Source organism: Thunnus albacares, chromosome 22, assembly GCF_914725855.1.
Source record: "Thunnus albacares chromosome 22, fThuAlb1.1, whole genome shotgun sequence".
NCBI lineage: Eukaryota > Metazoa > Chordata > Actinopteri > Scombriformes > Scombridae > Thunnus > Thunnus albacares.
The window spans coordinates 4,054,575-4,075,626 of NC_058127.1; the positions used below are offsets into that span (position 1 = coordinate 4,054,575).

Consider the following 21,052-nt stretch of genomic DNA (forward strand, 5'->3'; position numbering starts at 1 on the left):
ATGTATGTTTTATAATTTCAAGTTAATTAAACCTAAAATACATTTAAAAAAAAATTTGGTACTGAAAAATAGTACTTGAACTGATTAACTAGGAACTGGCCTGCTGCTACTGTGTCCAGTAAGAACTCAACCAGAGATGTTGAAGTTAAATCCAGGATGTTTATTTAGAACCAGCTGAATTGGCAGATGATGTGTGGTTATTCTGCAATATACATATTAAGTAAGTTAAGTTAAGCACATGAGAGGCATAGTATATTAAACTATGTTAAATATAGTTAAAAATAATGATAAGCAAACTACCAATAGCTCAAAAATCTGTAAGAAATATACATAATACATAATATTCCTGACTCCCCATGCCTAAGCTAAGAGTGACTGAGAGGCTTTTTGAGGCTGTTTTTGGGTCGTCACGTGAGGCCTTTTGTCAGTTCGCTTTTTTCATCTTTAACTTTTGACTTATTTTCTCAATTAATTAATTTGTTTGGTCTAAAATTGTCAGAAAATGGTGAAACATGTTGATCACTGTTTCCCAGAGCCCAAGATGACGTATTCAAATGTCTTGTTTTGTCCACAACACAAAGATATTCAGTTTACTGCCATAGAGGACTGAAGAAAATATTCACATTTGAGAAGCTGGAATCAGAGAATTTTGACTTTTTTTTCTTAGAAATGACTCCAAATGATTAACTGATTATCAACAATAGCGATTAATTTAATAGTTGATAACTAATCGATTAATTGACTAATCGTTGCAGCTTTAGATACTACATCACCTCAGTTTTATACCAAGACAAATATCAACCAACTCGAATGTAATATCACTCCCAAGTTTAGATTTTATTTGTTTTCTGATTACCAATCTAGTAAAAAATGTTTTATTTGCGTTCACTTTTGATTAATAAAGGAAGCATAAAACAACTTTCATCATTCATCAGAATGATTTTCTTTTCATTTTTCATTTGAACTTGCATCATGGGTAATATTACAGGGAGAGGAGGAGAGTCTGAGTCAGAGTCATTTCATCTGATAAAGAACTTAGAAGAAGTATTCAGGTCCTTTACTTGAGTAAAATTACCAATACAGCAACATAAAAATACTCCATTACAAGCACAAGTCCTGCATGAAAAATCCTACTACAGTAAAAGTACATAAGTATTATGAGCTTGATGTACTTAAAGTATTATTACTTTATATACAGTTAGCTAGTTTAGTCCAGTGGTTCCCAACCTAGGGGTCAGGCCCCTCTAAAGGGTCAGCAGATAAATCTGAAGGGTCATGAGATGATTAATGGGAGAGGAAAGAAGAAAAAACAAAGTTCTGATACACAAATCTGTTTTCAGGTTTTGGACTTTTTCTTTGATCTTTGATTTTTAGTGAAATATTGGATCATTTGAACATTTATTGAAATGAAACTGGAGACAAATCCACTCAAGCCTATTTCTGACTAAATTATTCAGTTTTAATTGGTGATAAATAAAACAGTCAAATGTCTTACACCATTTAATTTGTACAATATCTGACAAGATCTAAACTGTCAAGAGTGACTAAACAAACACAAACAAACAACAAATACATAGACAACCATTAGACAACCTGAGGCCAAAAGAGAAGCTGCGGTTTTCTGCACCTAGCAGATACACCGAAATTTTAACCTCAAACATAAAAAACAATGTTCCACGGGGTATGTTGTAAGTGACAGTTAAAGAAAATGTCACTATTTTGTGTTAAGTCATATAACATCAGCATGTAACTGGCAGATGTCCTAATGATAGACCATATATGGATGTAAGAATGTGAAGAAGAGGAGGATATTTGGATAAAAAAAGAAAGCTAAGAGTGACTTAGAAGCTTTTTGAGGCTGTTTTTGGGTCGTCACGTGAGGCCTTTTGTCAGTTCGCTTTTTTCATCTTTAACTTTTGACTTATTTTCTCGATTAATTGACTCTTTGTTTGGTCTAAAATTGTCAGAAAATGGTGATACATGTTGATCACTGTTTCCCAGAGCCCGAGATGACGTATTCAAATGTCTTGTTTTGTCCACAACACAAAGATATTCAGTTTACTGCCATAGAGGACTGAAGAAAATATTCACATTTGAGAAGCTGGAATCAGAGAATTTTGACTTTTTTTTCTTAGAAATGACTCCAAATGATTAACTGATTATCAACAATAGCGATTAATTTAATAGTTGATAACTAATCGATTAATTGACTAATCGTTGCAGCTTTAGATACTACATCACCTCAGTTTTATACCAAGACAAATATCAACCAACTCGAATGTAATATCACTCCCAAGTTTAGATTTTATTTGTTTTCTGATTACCAATCTAGTAAAAAATGTTTCATTCGCGTTCACTTCTGATTAATAAAGGAAGTATAAAACAACTTTCATCATTCATCAGAATGATTTTCTTTTCATTTTTCACATTTTAACTTGCATCATGGGTAATATTACAGGGAGAGGAGGAGAGTCTGTTTCTGTGAGAAAAAAGGGGAGTAGAAAGTGTACTGCTATTTTGACACGAGTTAGCTAAATCATTCCTATAAATTACGTGACATTTGCATCATAACGTGTTATTATATAATTAATTTACATATAGAATATCAGTACATACAGACTGAAATAATGAATACATTAAAAACAACATTGCGTCTCATGTGCATTCACTGTCTGAGCAGTAACTTTATCATCTGCAGATATTTCACATCCTCTTCTGTCTTGCTGGAGAAAATCTCATGACTGTGCTGTCAGAGGAAACAATATGTGCTCTTATTATGCTCTATTATTGTTTTTATTGAGTGATGCTACCACTTTAAAGCGTGCAGATGAAGAGGCAGACTTGTCAAATAAATGATCACATATATATATTAATGACATTCCTCCTCCAAGGTCATCTGATCACATATCATCTAATTCTTGTCTCATTTCATCTGATAAAGAACTTAGAAGAAGTATTCAGGTCCTTTACTTGAGTAAAATTACCAATACAGCAACATAAAAATACTCCATTACAAGTACAAGTCCTGCATGAAAAATCCTACTACAGTAAAAGTACATAAGCATTATGAGCTTGATGTACTTAAAGTATTATTACTTTATATACAGTTAGCTGGTTTAGTCCAGTGGTTCCCAACCTAGGGGTCAGGCCCCTCTAAAGGGTCAGCAGATAAATCTGAAGGGTCGTGAGATGATTAATGGGAGAGGAAAGAAGAAAAAACAAAGTTCTGATACACAAATCTTTTTCAGGTTTTGGACTTTTTCTTTGATCTTTGATTTTTAGTGAAATATTGGATCATTTGAACATTTATTGAAATGAAACTGGAGACAAATCCACTCAAGCCTATTTCTGACTAAATTATTCAGTTTTAATTGGGGATAAATAAAACAGTCAAATGTCTTACACCATTTGTGCAGAACTTGCACAATTTGTACAATATCTGACAAGATCTAAACTGTCAAGAGTGACTAAACAAACACAAACAAACAACAAATACATAGACAACCATTAGACAACCTGAGGCCAAAAGAGAAGCTGCGGTTTTCTGCACCTAGCAGATACACCGAAATTTTAAGCTCAAACATAAAAAACAATGTTCCACGGGGTATGTTGTAAGTGACAGTTAAAGAAAATGTCACTATTTTGTGTTAAGTCATATAACATCAGCATGTAACTGGCAGATGTCCTAATGATTGACCATATATGGATGTAAGAATGTGAAGAAGAGGAGGATATTTGGATATAAAAAGAAAGCTAAGAGTGACTTAAAAGCCATGTTGGTGTTGGTCAGAGCAGGGACAAATACTTATTTCCAAAAGCAGGTTTGCTTTGCTTCTCTCTTTTCACGCTCTTTTCTTCTATTTGGTTGTCTCTCATCATTCACCACAGTTTATCTGCTTTAAATATCACTAACATGTCTGTCTCTATACTTACTGAAGGAAAGCATCATATAAGGTCTGCATCATCTCCACCATGAAGTTGCTGACTGTGTCTGTACTCCTTTGTTCCATGATGGCTCTGGCTGGAGCTGCTGGTGAGTATCTGACTGAATTTGTGTGTTTTTGTCTTTAGACCTCAATAAATAATAATAATAATATTAATAATAACCTCTAACTGATGTCTTTAACTGTCCAGCTCTTCAAGAAGCAGAGAAAGACAAGGAGACAGAGGCAATAATTCAAGAAGGTGAATACATTTATTTATTCAGATTAATATTAGCTGAATGAACACTTACAGATCAAATTTGACCCATGTTTACATTTGAGAGCATTAAAAACACCACAAACATCTTTCTTTTAGCCAGAAATGTTTTTCTTAACATGACCCTGAATATACAAAATTGGAAATATTTTTTATGCAGCTGATACATATTTCTGTACATAGATGATTTTCTGGGTTAAATTTGATCCGTGTTTATTCAAAAATTCTAAAATCACTATTCAAACATGTTGTAGGATAGCTACTGTCAGAATGTAAGGGTTTAAGTGCATCACACTGTCTGGAGAGTCAATGTGACCCACTTTTCTCCACCAAATGTGTTCAGAGGAGCATCGTGTTGACAAGAGGTCAACATCTTGTCCCTCCCCATGGATTGAGTACAACGGCCGCTGTTTCCTCTTCGTTCCTCGAACCTTGACCTGGACTCAAGCTGAGGTAATCGAGACGATTTGTATTCACTGAAGAACACTTCAACATTTTCTTTGACTTGCACACTTGGTAACTTCCTCATCTAACTTTAGTGTTCTCTTATTACTCATGTTATTATTTTTTCTGGGCAGCTTTATCAAGTTGCAAAGTATTTTGGGCGCACCCACTTCATTCTCCCCATAGACAATGTTAGGTGACTAACAGTTGGAACATTTCTACAGATTAGACTCTTCCAGTTGAATCATCAGTAGACAAGATGAACAGCTGCATTAGATAATATCTGGTACTTTGATTTAAAAAAAAAAAGAAAGAAAATCGAAGGTAAAAAACTACAATCTGCAATGTAAATCAGCTCAGTTTTTATTTCTGGATCACTTTTGAGTGAATTCTGCAACTATGGCATCACTTTTTGTTTGCAACTTCGACAACAAAGGGTTTTAAATTTATTAACGCAGTGATTCTCACTTCTGACTGGCTTCTTCTCCATAGCAACAGCAGCTGAGGCTCATGGGTATTGTCATATCTTAGCTGTCCACCAAAATGAGAGACAAAACATGATTTCTCAGTAACAGAGTTGAAATAATTGAAGCTGGTGGTCACAACATAGACCTATCGTATTGTTATAACACCAGTAGAGTCCTGTGTTTCTGTGTTCAGTGATATTGAGGATATTGTTTAAAGAAAGATTAGCAGCACCTTCCTATTCACATCTCTACTCTGTTCTCTGTTTATCTCCACTATAGAGAAACTGCAAGTCCATGGGTGCAAACCTTGCATCGATTCATGGAATTTGGGAGCACAACCTGATTAAGGGGATGATATCAGATAGAGCTCAAAGCTCTCCTGAGACATGGATTGGAGGCTCTGACAGCCAAGGGGTATGTCACGTATAATAACAAAAGATGTCTTATGAGCTTGAAAGTTCATTCTTGACTTCAAGTTACTTGATATCAAGTAAATAGACCTTGTAATAAGAATATCAAACCTTTTGGTATTTAGAGTGGTGTTAACATTTAGATTATCTTTATTTATATGCATCAATTGTCTTCTATTCGATCTTCTAGGAGGGTGTTTGGCTCTGGAGTGATGGCACAACTTTCGACTTCTCATACTGGTGCAGAGGAGAGCCTAATGGCCGCGGGAACCAGGACTGTATTCAGATGAACTACGGAGGTAAACTATAGAATACATTACTTTGCATGAGAGAATTATGTAATTATGTAGAATTATGTAATTATGTAAGTGGTGTAGATAAGAAAGGACGCATAACAAAAACAAGGTGACTTCATGAAAAACTAAAAATGTGCCTGCATGAACATTTCATTGATGATGTTGCTGGAAAACCTGTGTGTCCGTAGGCTCTATAGGCTCAGCTTGTTTCTCTGATAACTTAAGATCCAGACGTCCAATGATTAAAATCCTTCATCCGGTTAAAAGCTATAGTTAAAAACAACCAAGATCTAAAAAGTGTATCATTAAAATGTGTCTTAAAACTGAGTAAAAAATCCATTTATGACTTTCAGTTTCTTGTGGACAACCACAATGCTGACACATGCACAAAGGGGAAATTACATCATTAACAGGTGACCAAATGAAACAGACCATTACATTGATTAAAATTACGGATTTGTCTGGGTTTGAATATTGTTGGAAACATTTGGGATTACATACGTACACAACTTAACAAAATATATAACATAGGTCTAGTCATTTTTAGACATTTTAATGCGGAAAAGTTACATATTATACCTTTCAGGTGTGTTATCCTAGTAGTTAATCTAATGTAGCCTGGAGCTGCTAGCCTCCAGCAGAGATGAGGAGCAGCTACATGGGTCTGGTAACCTCACTTCTTTCTAACTCCACACCCCCACACTTGTAGTATTCAGCCCCAACAGACAATTTATCAGATGTCACACAGCTCCCTCTGGAGCCACAAAAGGCTTATATGACTTTTTTCATCAACCTGGAAACAGACTTTGATGTGGAAAATCAGCTGAGTTCCCCTTTAAGAAACGATAATCTAATCTACATCTGCATCAAAATATTACATGATATGATTGACAATCATGCTGACGTCCTGTGTTTTTAATAATTGCAGGTAACAATTGCTGGGATGATTTACAGTGTAATGCTTACCGGTCATCTGTCTGTGCCAAGAAAGTCTGATGATTCCTGAGCAGATAAGAGAGGCATGAAATACCTGTGAAAAGCACAAATATTAGTGGATATGTGTTTGTGTTTATTGTCACAAGTTAATGTGTCATTTTATCATCAGTCTCATATATAACCTAGCAGCTTTATAAATCATTTTTCATCTTTATTTCTATCTTGCTATCACTGTAAAGCTACTTAAGGAAGGAAGCAACAAGTGACACAAACGGGAGCTGGATTGTCTTTTAGGTCTTGTGCCAAACTGAATGTGTTATGAAAAGAATGCTTTTTCTTACTCTGGAGATTGAACTGTTCTGTCTCATATTGTGCAAATTAAAGACGCAAGCATGAAACAAGCTGGTTTGTAATTCTATTTTAAATGGAACAATTATTATGGGTATCACAGTCAGATCAACATCTACACTGTAAAATATCATTCAGAGATTTAGTGGAATTAAGTAATTTTGTCCTTAACTTTACTTAAATATGTATGTTTTATAATTTCAAGTTAATTAAACCTAAAATACATTTAAAAAAAAAAATTTGGCACTGAAAAATAGTACTTGAACTGATTAACTAGAAACTGGCCTGCTGCTACTGTGTCCAGTAAGAACTCAACCAGAGATGTTGAAGTTAAATCCAGGATGTTTATTTAGAACCAGCTGAATTGGCAGATGATGTGTGGTTATTCTGCAATATACATATTAAAATTTAAAGCACATGAGAGGTATAGTATATTAAACTATGTTAAATATAGTTAAAAATAATGATAAGCAAACTACCAATAGCTCAAAAATCTGTAAGAAATATACATAATACATAATATTCCTGACTCCCCATGCCTAAGCTAAGAGTGACTTAGAAGCTTTTTGAGGCTGTTTTTGGGTCGTCACATGAGGCCTTTTGTCAGTTCGCTTTTTTCATCTTTAACTTTTGACTTATTTTCTCGATTAATTGATTAGTTGTTTGGTCTAAAATTGTCAGAAAATGGTGAAACATGTTGATCACTGTTTCCCAGAGCCCAAGATGACGTATTCAAATGTCTTGTTTTGTCCACAACACAAAGATATTCAGTTTACTGCCATAGAGGATTGAAGAAAATATTCACATTTGAGAAGCTGGAATCAGAGAATTTTGACTTTTTTTTCTTAGAAATGACTCCAAATGATTAACTGATTATCAACAATAGCGATCAATTTAATAGTTGATAACTAATCGATTAATTGACTAATCGTTGCAGCTTTAGATATTACATCACCTCAGTTTTATACCAAGACAAATATCAACCAACTCGAATGTAATATCACTCCCAAGTTTAGATTTTATTTGTTTTCTGATTACCAATCTAGTAAAAAATGTTTTATTTGCGTTCACTTCTGATTAATAAAGGAAGTATAAAACAACTTTCATCATTCATCAGAATGATTTTCTTTTCATTTTTCACATTTTAACTTGCATCATGGGTAATATTACAGGGAGAGGAGGAGAGTCTGTTTCTGTGAGAAAAAAGTGGAGTAGAAAGTGTACTGCTATTTTGACACGAGTTAGCTAAATCATTCCTATAAATTACGTGACATTTGCATCATAACGTGTTATTAAATAATTAATTTACATATAGAATATCAGTACATACAGACTGAAATAATGAATACATTAAAAACAACATTGCGTCTCATGTGCATTCACTGTCTGAGCAGTAACTTTATCATCTGCAGATATTTCACATCCTCTTCTGTCTTGCTGGAGAAAATCTCATGACTGTGCTGTCAGAGGAAACAATGTGTGCTCTTATTATGCTCTATTATTGTTTTTATTGAGTGATGCTACCACTTTAAAGCGTGCAGATGAAGAGGCAGACTTGTCAAATAAATGATCACATATATATATTAATGACATTCCTCCTTATCTCAGCTGACGTTACCTGTGTGCTTCATCTTTATAGCGACATCCGAGGTCATCTGATCACACATCATCTAATTCTTGTCTCATTTCATCTGATAAAGAACTTAGAAGAAGTATTCAGGTCCTTTACTTGAGTAAAATTACCAATACAGCAACATAAAAATACTCCATTACAAGTACAAGTCCTGCATGAAAAATCCTACTACAGTAAAAGTACATAAGTATTATGAGCTTGATGTACTTAAAGTATTATTACTTTATATACAGTTAGCTAGTTTAGTCCAGTGGTTCCCAACCTAGGGGTCAGGCCCCTCTAAAGGGTCAGCAGATAAATCTGAAGGGTCGTGAGATGATTAATGGGAGAGGAAAGAAGAAAAAACAAAGTTCTGATACACAAATCTGTTTTCAGGTTTTGGACTTTTTCTTTGATCTTTGATTTTTAGTGAAATATTGGATCATTTGAACATTTATTGAAATGAAACTGGAGACAAATCCACTCAAGCCTATTTCTGACTAAATTATTCAGTTTTAATTGGTGATAAATAAAACAGTCAAATGTCTTACACCATTTGTGCAGAACTTGCACAATTTGTACAATATCTGACAAGATCTAAACTGTCAAGAGTGACTAAACAAACACAAACAAACAACAAATACATAGACAACCATTAGACAACCTGAGGCCAAAAGAGAAGCTGCGGTTTTCTGCACCTAGCAGATACACCGAAATTTTAAGCTCAAACATAAAAAACAATGTTCCACGGGGTATGTTGTAAGTGACAGTTAAAGAAAATGTCACTATTTTGTGTTAAGTCATATAACATCAGCATGTAACTGGCAGATATCCTAATGATAGACCATATATGGATGTAAGAATGTGAAGAAGAGGAGGATATTTGGATATAAAAAGAAAGCTAAGAGTGACTGAGAAGCCATGTTGGTGTTGGTCAGAGCGGGGACAAATACTTTTTTCCAAAAGCAGGTTTGCTTTGCTTCTCTCTCTTTTCACGCTCTTTTCTTCTATTTGGTTGTCTCTCATCATTCACCACAGTTTATCTGCTTTAAATATCACTAACATGTCTGTCTCTATACTTATTGAAGGAAAGGATCATATAAGGTCTGCATCATCTCCACCATGAAGTTGCTGACTGTGTCTGTACTCCTTTGTTCCATGATGGCTCTGGCTGGAGCTGCTGGTGAGTATCTGACTGAATTTGTGTGTTTTTGTCTTTAGACCTCAATAAATAATAATAATAATATTAATAATAACCTCTAACTGATGTCTTTAACTGTCCAGCTCTTCAAGAAGCAGAGAAAGACAACGAGACAGAGGCAATAATTCAAGAAGGTGAATACATTTATTTATTCAGATTAATATTAGCTGAATGAACACTTACAGATCAAATTTGACCCATGTTTACATTTGAGAGCATTAAAAACACCACAAACATCTTTCTTTTAGCCAGAAATGTTTTTCTTAACATGACCCTGAATATACAAAATTGGAAATATTTTTTATGCAGCTGATACATATTTCTGTACATAGATGATTTTCTGGGTTAAATTTGATCCGTGTTTATTCAAAAACTCTAAAATCACTATTCAAACATGTTGTAGGATAGCTACTGTCAGCATGTAAGGGTTTAAGTGCATCACACTGTGTGGAAAGTCAATGTGACCCACTTTTCTCCACCATTTGTGTTCAGAGGAGCATCGTGTTGACAAGAGGTCAACATCCTGTCCCTCCCGCTGGATTGAGTACAACGGCCGCTGTTTCCTCTTCGTTCCTCGAACCTTGACCTGGGCTCAAGCTGAGGTAATCGAGATGATTTGTATTCACTGAAGAACACTTCAACATTTTCTTTGACTTGCACACTTGGTAACTTCCTCATCTAACTTTAGTGTTCTCTTATTACTCATGTTATTATTTTTTCTGGGCAGCTTTATCAAGTTGCAAAGTATTTTGGGCGCACCCTCTTCATTCTCCCCATGGACAATGTTAGGTGACTAACAGTTGGAACATTTCTACAGATTAGACTCTTCCAGTTGAATCATCAGTAGACAAGATGAACAGCTGCATTAGATAATATCTGGTACTTTGATTTTAAAAAAAAAAAAGAAAGAAAATCCAAGGTAAAAAACTACAATCTGCAGTGTAAATCAGCTCAGTTTTTATTTCTGGATCACTTTTGAGTGAATTCTGCAACTATGGCATCACTTTTTGTTTGCAACTTCGACAACAAAGGGTTTTAAATTTATTAACACAGTGATTCTCACTTCTGACTGGCTTCTTCTCCATAGCAACAGCAGCTGAGGCTCATGGGTATTGTCATATCTTTAGCTGTCCACCAAAATGAGAGACAAAACATGATTTCTCAGTAACAGTTGAAATAATTGAAGCTGGTGGTCACAACATAGACCTATCATATTGTTATAACACCAGTAGAGTCCTGTGTTTCTGTGTTCAGTGATATTGAGGATATTGTTTAAAGAAAGATTAGCAGCACCTTCCTATTCACATCTCTACTCTGTTCTCTGTTTATCTCCACTGTAGAAAAACTGCCAGTCCAAGGGTGCAAACCTTGCATCGATTCATGGAACTCGGGAGCACAACCAGATTAAGAGGATAATATCAGATCATATTCAAGGGTCTCCTAAGACATGGATTGGAGGCTCTGACAGCCAAGAGGTATGTCATGTATAATAACAAAAGATGTCTTATGAGCTTGAAAGTTCATTCTTGACTTCAAGTTACTTGATATCAAGTAAATAGACCTTGTAATAAGAATATCAAACCTCTTGGTATTTAGAGTGGTGTTAACATTTAGATTATCTTTATTTATATGCATCAATTGTCTTCTATTCGATCTTCTAGGAGGGTGTTTGGCTCTGGAGTGATGGCACACCTTTCGCCTTCTCATACTGGTGCAGCGGAGAGCCTAATGACCTCTATAACCAGGACTGTATTCAGATTAAAAGCGGGGGTAAACTATAGAATACATTACTTTGCATGAGAGAATTATGTAATTATGTAGAATTATGTATTTATGTAAGTGGTGTAAGAAAGGACGCATAACAAAAACAAGGTGACTTCATGAAAAACTAAAAATGTGCCTGCATGGACATTTCATTGATGATGTTGCTGGAAAACCTGTGTGTCCATAGGCTCTATAGGCTCAGCTTGTTTCTCTGATAACTTAAGATCCAGACGTCCAATGATTAAAATCCTTCATCCGGTTAAAAGCTATAGTTAAAAACAACCAAGATCTAAAAAGTGTTTCATTAAAATGTGGCTTAAAACTGAGTAAAAAGTCCATTTATGATGGTTTCTTGTGGGCAACCACAATGCTGACACATGCACAAAGGGGAAATTACATCATTAACAGGTGACCAAATGAAACAGACCATTACATTGATTAAAATTACGGATTTGTCTGGGTTTGAATATTGTTGGAAACATTTGGGATTACATACGTACACAACTTAACAAAATATATAACATAGGTCTAGTCATTTTTAGACATTTTAATGCGGAAAAGTTACATATTATACCTTTCAGGTGTGTTATCCTAGTAGTTAATCTAATGTAGCCTGGAGCTGCTAGCCTCCAGCAGAGATGAGGAGCAGCTACATGGGTCTGGTAACCTCACTTCTTTCTAACTCCACACCCCCACACTTGTAGTATTCAGCCCCAACAGACAATTTATCAGATGTCACACAGCTTCCTCTGGAGCCACAAAAGGCTTATATGACTTTTTTCATCAACCTGGAAACAGACTTTGATGTGGAAAATCAGCTGAGTTCCCCTTTAAGAAACGATAATCTAATCTACATCTGCATCAAAATATTACATGATATGATTGACAATCATGCTGACGTCCTGTGTTTTTAATAATTGCAGGTAACAATTGCTGGGATGATTTACAGTGTGATGCTCGCCGGCCATCTGTCTGTGCCAAGAAAATCTGATGATTCCTGAGCAGATAAGAGAGGCATGAAATACCTGTGAAAAGCACAAACATTAGTGGATATGTGTTTGTGTTTATTGTCACAAGTTAATGTGTCATTTTATCATCAGTCTCATATATAACCTAGCAGCTTTATAAATCATTTTTCATCTTTATTTCTATCTTGCTATCACTGTAAAGCTACTTAAGGAAGGAAGCAACAAGTGACACAAACGGGAGCTGGATTGTCTTTTAGGTCTTGTGCCAAACTGAATGTGTTATGAAAAGAATGCTTTTTCTTACTCTGGAGATTGAACTGTTCTGTCTCATATTGTGCAAATTAAAGACGCAAGCATGAAACAAGCTGGTTTGTAATTCTATTTTAAATGGAACAATTATTATGGGTATCACAGTCAGATCAACATCTACACTGTAAAATATCATTCAGAGATTTAGTGGAATTAAGTAATTTTGTCCTTAACTTTACTTAAATATGTATGTTTTATAATTTCAAGTTAATTAAACCTAAAATACATTTAAAAAAAAAAATTGGTACTGAAAAATACTACTTGAACTGATTAACTAGGAACTGGCCTGCTGTTACTGTGTCCAGTAAGAACTCAACCAGAGATGTTGAAGTTAAATCCAGGATGTTTATTTAGAACCAGCTGAATTGGCAGATGATGTGTGGTTATTCTGCAATATACATATTAAAATTTAAAGCACATGAGAGGTATAGTATATTAAACTATGTTAAATATAGTTAAAAATAATGATAAGCAAACTACCAATAGCTCAAAAATCTGTAAGAAATATACATAATACATAATATTCCTGACTCCCCATGCCTAAAAGGAATTGAGTTGAAAATTTACAGAGATGTTCTTAAGTGACACGTGTGAGTGATTAAAGATAATTTGTGGCATTCACCGATTAAGGAAAAGAAAAAGAAAATATTCTTGCATCTAAAGTCTGTTACTCAATCGACCTCACTGCGAGCAATTTTCATTAGAACTACTTTCTATTAAAGAAAATGGTCCCTAAAGTGACAGCATGTCACCTTTTGGTTTATCAAGAGTTACAAGTGCAAAGACAGTGCTGTTTAAGTGCTCTTTAAAGGACAGGTTCACATTTTTTCAAGTGTGTCTTAAAACAACAGTCAGGAGCTCAAATGAACATTGAAAGATGTTTTTCTTGCTGTAATTATTCCTCCTGTTCATACTGACCATTAGAAGATCCTTTCATAATGCACTTACAATGGAAGTGATGGAGGACAAAATCCACAGTCCTCCTTCTGTACAAAAATGTATTTAAAAGTTGATCTGAAGCTAATATGAAGCTTCAGCGTCCAAATGAGTCAAATCAAGTAGATATCTTTCAACATTACAGTGTTTTTGTTACTATACTTCCACCACAGCTCAACAGGAAAACATATTGGCATATAACCTCATATTAGCTTCAGATAAACATTTAAAAACATTTTAGCTCAAATTAATGCTTGTGGGTTTTGCTCCCATCACTACATTGTAAATGCATTATGAAGGAATCTTGTAATGGTCAGTATGAACAGGAGGAGTGATTACAGCAAGAAAAACATGTTTCAATGTTCATTTGGGCACTCATTTTTGAGTTGCACAAACTTAACTCCATTAACTTCCGATGCCATCTAAAACCTTCAAGAAATGAATCCCAATCTACCTCCATGCATAGATGCAGCTAGAGGACTGTGAGAAGTTATAGCTGTGTGTCATTTTGGTGGACTAACCCTTCAACCTCCTCTGTGGAGCCAATTAGAGGCCAACAGCTTACAGGCTCCTTTATATTTATCTAATGCCGACTCACTTCTCTAGAGATTCTTATTAAAAGTGGGGCAGATCCAAAACCATCCGATAAGAAAGCTACTTGTCAAAACAGAAAGTCAGCACTGAGTCACACCATCAGGGTGTAACATGTCTGTTTCTATACTTATTGAAGGAAAGCGTCATATAAGGTCTGCATCATCTCCACCATGAAGTTGCTGATCGTGTCTGTATTCATTTGTTCCATGATGGGTCTGGCTGGTCCAAGAACCAATACTAAGTAAATACATTTTAGTAGAAAAACTGAACTCTTTGTTTATTCTGTTTGTTTTGACTTGCACACTTGGTAACTTCCTCATCTAACTTTAGTGTCATCTCAATACTCACATTGTTATTTTTTCTGGGCAGCTTTATCAAGTTGCAAAGTGTGAAGAGCTATTTTTGGCGCATCTGGTCCATTTTCTCCATAGACAACATTAGGTCACTAACAGTTGGAACATTTCTACAGATTGGATTGACATGGAACTCTTCCAGTTGAATCATTAGTAGAAAAGATGAACAACTGCATTAGATAATATCTGCTACTTTGATGGAAAAAACAATCAAAGGTACAAACTGCAAAACTTCAGGGTCAAAACTAATTATGAATCCCAAGTGCATCCAATCCACTATAATGCCTAACAGTAAATCTTAATTAAAGAAGTAGCTTAAAATAACTTAATCTTGGAAAAAAGTTGGAGTCACTCATTTTTGTGAATTTAACATAACTCAATGAATTGTTGAAGGAACTCAGTTGTTTTGAGTGCACTTAAATTTTTGGAGCATTTTGGGTATTGGTAATATAATTCCATTTTGTTCAATTGACTCATTTTCTTAAAGTTGACTTTACATCGTTACAAAAATGTATGCCCTGCCGATGGGCAGCTATAATGCTGAGTATGGTTTTGGATGTTTTGATTTTTGTTTTTTTTTCAGTTTATAAATCATCATATTGTACCAAAGTAAACCAAAGAATGGATTCAAATGATTCTTTATCATTATTGCAATCATCTCCCAAAGTGTAAAGATTTGATGTTAGTTGCATTAAAAAAGTATTACAATCAATCAATTTTGATAATATACCAATAGCTCAAAAATCTGTAAGAAATATACATAATACATAATATTCCTGACTCCCCATGCCTAAGCTAAGAGTGACTTAGAAGCTTTTTGAGGCTGTTTTTGGGTCGTCACGTGAGGCCTTTTGTCAGTTCGCTTTTTTCATCTTTAACTTTTGACTTATTTTTCGATTAATTGACTCTTTGTTTGGTCTAAAATTGTCAGAAAATGGTGAAACATGTTGATCACTGTTTCCCAGAGCCCAAGATGACGTATTCAAATGTCTTGTTTTGTCCACAACACAAAGATATTCAGTTTACTGCCATAGAGGACTGAAGAAAATATTCACATTTGAGAAGCTGGAATCAGAGAATTTTGACTTTTTTTTCTTAGAAATGACTCCAAATGATTAACTGATTATCAACAATAGCGATTAATTTAATAGTTGATAACTAATCGATTAATTGACTAATCGTTGCAGCTTTAGATACTACATCACCTCAGTTTTATACCAAGACAAATATCAACCAACTCGAATGTAATATCACTCCCAAGTTTAGATTTTATTTGTTTTCTGATTACCAATCTAGTAAAAAATGTTTCATTTGCGTTCACTTCTGATTAATAAAGGAAGTATAAAACAACTTTCATCATTCATCAGAATGATTTTCTTTTCATTTTTCACATTTTAACTTGCATCATGGGTAATATTACAGGGAGAGGAGGAGAGTCTGTTTCTGTGAGAAAAAAGGGGAGTAGAAAGTGTACTGCTATTTTGACACGAGTTAGCTAAATCATTCCTATAAATTACGTGACATTTGCATCATAACGTGTTATTATATAATTAATTTACATATAGAATATCAGTACATACAGACTGAAATAATGAATACATTAAAAACAACATTGCGTCTCATGTGCATTCACTGTCTGAGCAGTAACTTTATCATCTGCAGATATTTCACATCCTCTTCTGTCTTGCTGGAGAAAATCTCATAACTGTGCTGTCAGAGGAAACAATGTGTGCTCTTATTATGCTCTATTATTGTTTTTATTGAGTGATGCTACCACTTTAAAGCGTGCAGATGAAGAGGCAGACTTATCAAATAAATGATCACATATATATATTAATGACATTCCTCCTCCGAGGTCATCTGATCACATATCATCTAATTCTTGTCTCATTTCATCTGATAAAGAACTTAGAAGAAGTATTCAGGTCCTTTACTTGAGTAAAATTACCAATACAGCAACATAAAAATACTCCATTACAAGTACAAGTCCTGCATGAAAAATCCTACTACAGTAAAAGTACATAAGTATTATGAGCTTGATGTACTTAAAGTATTATTACTTTATATACAGTTAGCTAGTTTAGTCCAGTGGTTCCCAACCTAGGGGTCGGGCCCCTCTAAAGGGTCAGCAGATAAATCTGAGGGGTCGTGAGATGATTAATGGGAGAGGAAAGAAGAAAAAACAAAGTTCTGATACACAAATCTGTTTACAGGTTTTGGACTTTTTCTTTGATCTTTGATTTTTAGTGAAATATTGGATCATTTGAACATTTATTGAAATGAAACTGGAGACAAATCCACTCAAGCCTATTTCTGACTAAATTATTCAGTTTTAATTGGTGATAAATAAAACAGTCAAATGTCTTACACCATTTGTGCAGAACTTTCACAATTTGTACAATATCTGACAAGATCTAAACTGTCAAGAGTGACTAAACAAACACAAACAAACAACAAATACATAGACAACCATTAGACAACCTGAGGCCAAAAGAGAAGCTGCGGTTTTCTGCACCTAGCAGATACACCTAAATTTTAACCTCAAACAAAAAAAACAATGTTCCACGGGGTATGTTGTAAGTGACAGTTAAAGAAAATGTCACTGTTTTGTGTTAAGTCATATAACATCAGCATGTAACTGGCAGATGTCCTAATGATAGACCATATATGGATGTAAGAATGTGAAGAAGAGGAGGATATTTGGATATAAAAAGAAAGCTAAGAGTGACTTAAAAGCCATGTTGGTGTTGGTCAGAGCAGGGACAAATACTTATTTCCAAAAGCAGGTTTGCTTTGCTTCTCTCTCTTCACGCTCTTTTCTTCTATTTGGTTCTCTCTCATCATTCACCACAGTTTATCTGCTTTTAATATCACTAACATGTCTGTCTCTATACTTATTGAAGGAAAGCATCATATAAGGTCTGCATCATCTCCACCATGAAGTTGCTGACTGTGTCTGTACTCCTTGGTTCCATGATGGCTCTGGCTGGAGCTGCTGGTGAGTATCTGACTGAATTTGTGTGTTTTTGTCTTTAGACCTCAATAAATAATAATAATAATATTAATAATAACCTCTAACTGATGTCTTTAACTGTCCAGCTCTTCAAGAAGCAGAGAAAGACAAGGAGACAGAGGCAATAATTCAAGAAGGTGAATACATTTATTTATTCAGATTAATATTAGCTGAATGAACACTTACAGATCAAATTTGACCCATGTTTACATTTGAGAGCATTAAAAACACCACAAACATCTTTCTTTTAGCCAGAAATGTTTTTCTTAACATGACCCTGAATATACAAAACTGGAAATATTTTTTATGCAGCTGATACATATTTCTGTACATAGATGATTTTCTGGGTTAAATTTGATCCGTGTTTATTCAAAAATTCTAAAATCACTATTCAAACATGTTGTAGGATAGCTACTGTCAGAATGTAAGGGTTTAAGTGCATCACACTGTGTGGAAAGTCAATGTGACCCACTTTTCTCCACCATTTGTGTTCAGAGGAGCATCGTGTTGACAAGAGGTCAACATCCTGTCCCTCCCGCTGGATTGAGTACAACGGCCGCTGTTTCCTCTTCGTTCCTCGAATCTTGACCTGGGCTCAAGCTGAGGTAATCGAGATGATTTGTATTCACTGAAGAACACTTCAACATTTTCTTTGACTTGCACACTTGGTAACTTCCTCATCTAACTTTAGTGTTCTCTTATTACTCATGTTATTATTTTTTCTGGGCAGCTTTATCAAGTTGCAAAGTATTTTGGGCGCACCCACTTCATTCTCCCCATAGACAATGTTAGGTGACTAACAGTTGGAACATTTCTACAGATTAGACTCTTCCAGTTGAATCATCAGTAGACAAGATGAACAGCTGCATTAGATAATATCTGGTACTTTGATTTAAAAAAGAAAGAAAATCCAAGGTACAAAACTACAATCTGCAGTGTAAATCAGCTCAGTTTTTATTTCTGGATCACTTTTGAGTGAATTCTGCAACTATGGCATCACTTTTTGTTTGCAACTTCTACAACAAAGGGTTTTAAATTTATTAACGCAGTGATTCTCACTTCTGACTGGCTTCTTCTCCATAGCAACAGCAGCTGAGGCTCATGGGTATTGTCATATCTTTAGCTGTCCACCAAAATGAGAGACAAAACATGATTTCTCAGTAACAGTTGAAATAATTGAAGCTGGTGGTCACAACATAGACCTATCGTATTGTTATAACATCAGTAGAGTCCTGTGTTTCTGTGTTCAGTGATATTGAGGATATTGTTTAAAGAAAGATTAGCAGCACCTTCCTATTCACATCTCTACTCTGTTCTCTGTTTATCTCCACTATAGAGAAACTGCCAGTCCATGGGTGCACACCTTGCATCGATTCATGGAACTTGGGAGTACAACCAGATTAAGAGGATAATATCAGATCATATTCATGGGTCTCCTGAGACATGGATTGGAGGCTCTGACAGCCAAGAGGTATGTCATGTATAATAACAAAAGATGTCTTATGAGCTTGAAAGTTCATTCTTGACTTCAAGTTACTTGATATCAAGTAAATAGACCTTGTAATAAGAATATCAAACCTCTTGGTATTTAGAGTGGTGTTAACATTTAGATTATCTTTATTTATATGCATCAATTGTCTTCTATTCGATCTTCTAGGAGGGTGTTTGGCTCTGGAGTGATGGCACACCTTTCGCCTACTCATACTGGTGCAGCGGAGAACCTAATAACGGCGGGAACCAGGACTGTATTCAGATGAACTACGGAGGTAAACCATAGAATACATTACTTTGCATGAGAGAATTATGTAATTATGTAGAATTATGTATTTATGTAAGTGGTGTAGATAAGAAAGGACGCATAAAAAAAACAAGGTGACTTCATGAAAAACTAAAAATGTGCCTGCATGGACATTTCATTGATGATGTTGCTGGAAAACCTGTGTGTCCATAGGCTCTATAGGCTCAGCTTGTTTCTCTGATAACTTAAGATCCAGACGTCCAATGATTAAAATCCTTCATCCGGTTAAAAGCTATAGTTAAAAACAACCAAGATCTAAAAAGTGTATCATTAAAATGTGTCTTAAAACTGAGTAAAAAATCCATTTATGACTTTCAGTTTCTTGTGGACAACCACAATGCTGACACATGCACAAAGGGGAAATTACATCATTAACAGGTGACCAAATGAAACAGACCATTACATTGATTAAAATTACGGATTTGTCTGGGTTTGAATATTGTTGGAAACATTTGGGATTACATACGTACACAACTTAACAAAATATATAACATAGGTCTAGTCATTTTTAGACATTTTAATGCGGAAAAGTTACATATTATACCTTTCAGGTGTGTTATCCTAGTAGTTAATCTAATGTAGCCTGGAGCTGCTAGCCTCCAGCAGAGATGAGGAGCAGCTACATGGGTCTGGTAACCTCACTTCTTTCTAACTCCACACCCCCACACTTGTAGTATTCAGCCCCAACAGACAATTTATCAGATGTCACACAGCTCCCTCTGGAGCCACAAAAGGCTTATATGACTTTTTTCATCAACCTGGAAACAGACTTTGATGTGGAAAATCAGCTGAGTTCCCCTTTAAGAAACGATAATCTAATCTACATCTGCATCAAAATATTACATGATATGATTGACAATCATGCTGACGTCCTGTGTTTTTAATAATTGCAGGTAACAATTGCTGGGATGATGTATGGTGTGATGCTCGCCGGTCATCTCTCTGTGCCAAGAAAGTCTGATGATTCCTGAGCAGATAAGAGAGGCATGAAATACCTGTGAAAAGCACAAACATTAGTGGATATGTGTTTGTGTTTATTGTCACAAGTTAATCTGTCATTTTATCATCAGTCTCATATATAACCTAACAGCTTTATAAATCATTTTTCATCTTTCTTTCTATCTTGCTATCACTGTAAAGCTACTTAAGGAAGGAAGCAACAAGTGACACAAACGGGAGCTGGATTGTCTTTTAGGTCTTGTGCCAAACTGAATGTGTTATGAAAAGAATGCTTTTTCTTACTCTGGAGATTGAACTGTTCTGTCTCATATTGTGCAAATTAAAGACGCAAGCATGAAACAAGCTGGTTTGTAATTCTATTTTAAATGGAACAATTATTATGGGTATCACAGTCAGATCAACATCTACACTGTAAAATATCATTCAGAGATTTAGTGGAATTA

At 35.0% G+C, this 21,052-nt stretch overlaps 2 protein-coding genes and 1 long non-coding RNA gene across 5 annotated transcripts; all 3 read left to right on the plus strand.

Moving 5' to 3' along the window:
- Nucleotides 1-3,808: 3,808 nt before the first annotated feature.
- LOC122974318 lies at nt 3,809-4,602 on the plus strand. The gene is made up of 4 exons (XR_006400322.1): nt 3,809-3,821; nt 3,939-4,033; nt 4,135-4,185; nt 4,544-4,602. It is a non-coding gene; the product is annotated as an uncharacterized LOC122974318 (long non-coding RNA).
- A 9-nt stretch (nt 4,603-4,611) lies between these two features.
- LOC122974452 (ladderlectin-like) lies at nt 4,612-7,154 on the plus strand (the record flags this gene model as incomplete). The annotated part of the gene is made up of 4 exons (XM_044342485.1): nt 4,612-4,653; nt 5,391-5,525; nt 5,712-5,820; nt 6,746-7,154. Coding segments are annotated over 4 exons (354 nt in total), but the record flags the coding sequence as incomplete, so codon positions are not given.
- A 2,485-nt stretch (nt 7,155-9,639) lies between these two features.
- Nucleotides 9,640-20,951, plus strand: LOC122974269 (ladderlectin-like). Of its 3 annotated transcripts, XM_044342293.1 has the most exons (6): nt 17,813-17,836; nt 17,938-17,988; nt 18,347-18,456; nt 19,188-19,322; nt 19,509-19,617; nt 20,543-20,951. In XM_044342293.1, exons 1-6 carry the CDS (start codon nt 17,815-17,817, stop codon nt 20,608-20,610), a joined length of 495 nt encoding a protein of 164 aa, XP_044198228.1. In that variant the 5' UTR covers nt 17,813-17,814; the 3' UTR covers nt 20,611-20,951. The 3 variants fall into 3 exon arrangements, 1 of the variants encoding a protein (XP_044198228.1); XR_006400277.1 differs by lacking the exons at nt 17,813-17,836; nt 19,188-19,322; nt 19,509-19,617; nt 20,543-20,951 and adding exons at nt 9,640-9,682; nt 9,802-9,896 and having other exon boundaries at nt 18,347-18,357; XR_006400276.1 differs by lacking the exons at nt 17,813-17,836; nt 17,938-17,988; nt 18,347-18,456; nt 19,509-19,617; nt 20,543-20,951 and adding an exon at nt 10,462-10,516 and having other exon boundaries at nt 19,188-19,259.
- Nucleotides 20,952-21,052: the final 101 nt, after the last annotated feature.

Excerpts from the sequence above, each read along its gene's own strand:
- LOC122974269 (XM_044342293.1), top strand. The coding sequence starts at position 17,815 with ATGGCTCTGGCTGGAGCTGCTG. Across the intron at positions 17,837-17,937 it reads GGCTCTGGCTGGAGCTGCTG|CTCTTCAAGAAGCAGAGAAA; the intron begins GTGAGTATCTGA and ends TTAACTGTCCAG. Across the intron at positions 17,989-18,346 it reads AGAGGCAATAATTCAAGAAG|AGGAGCATCGTGTTGACAAG; the intron begins GTGAATACATTT and ends ATTTGTGTTCAG.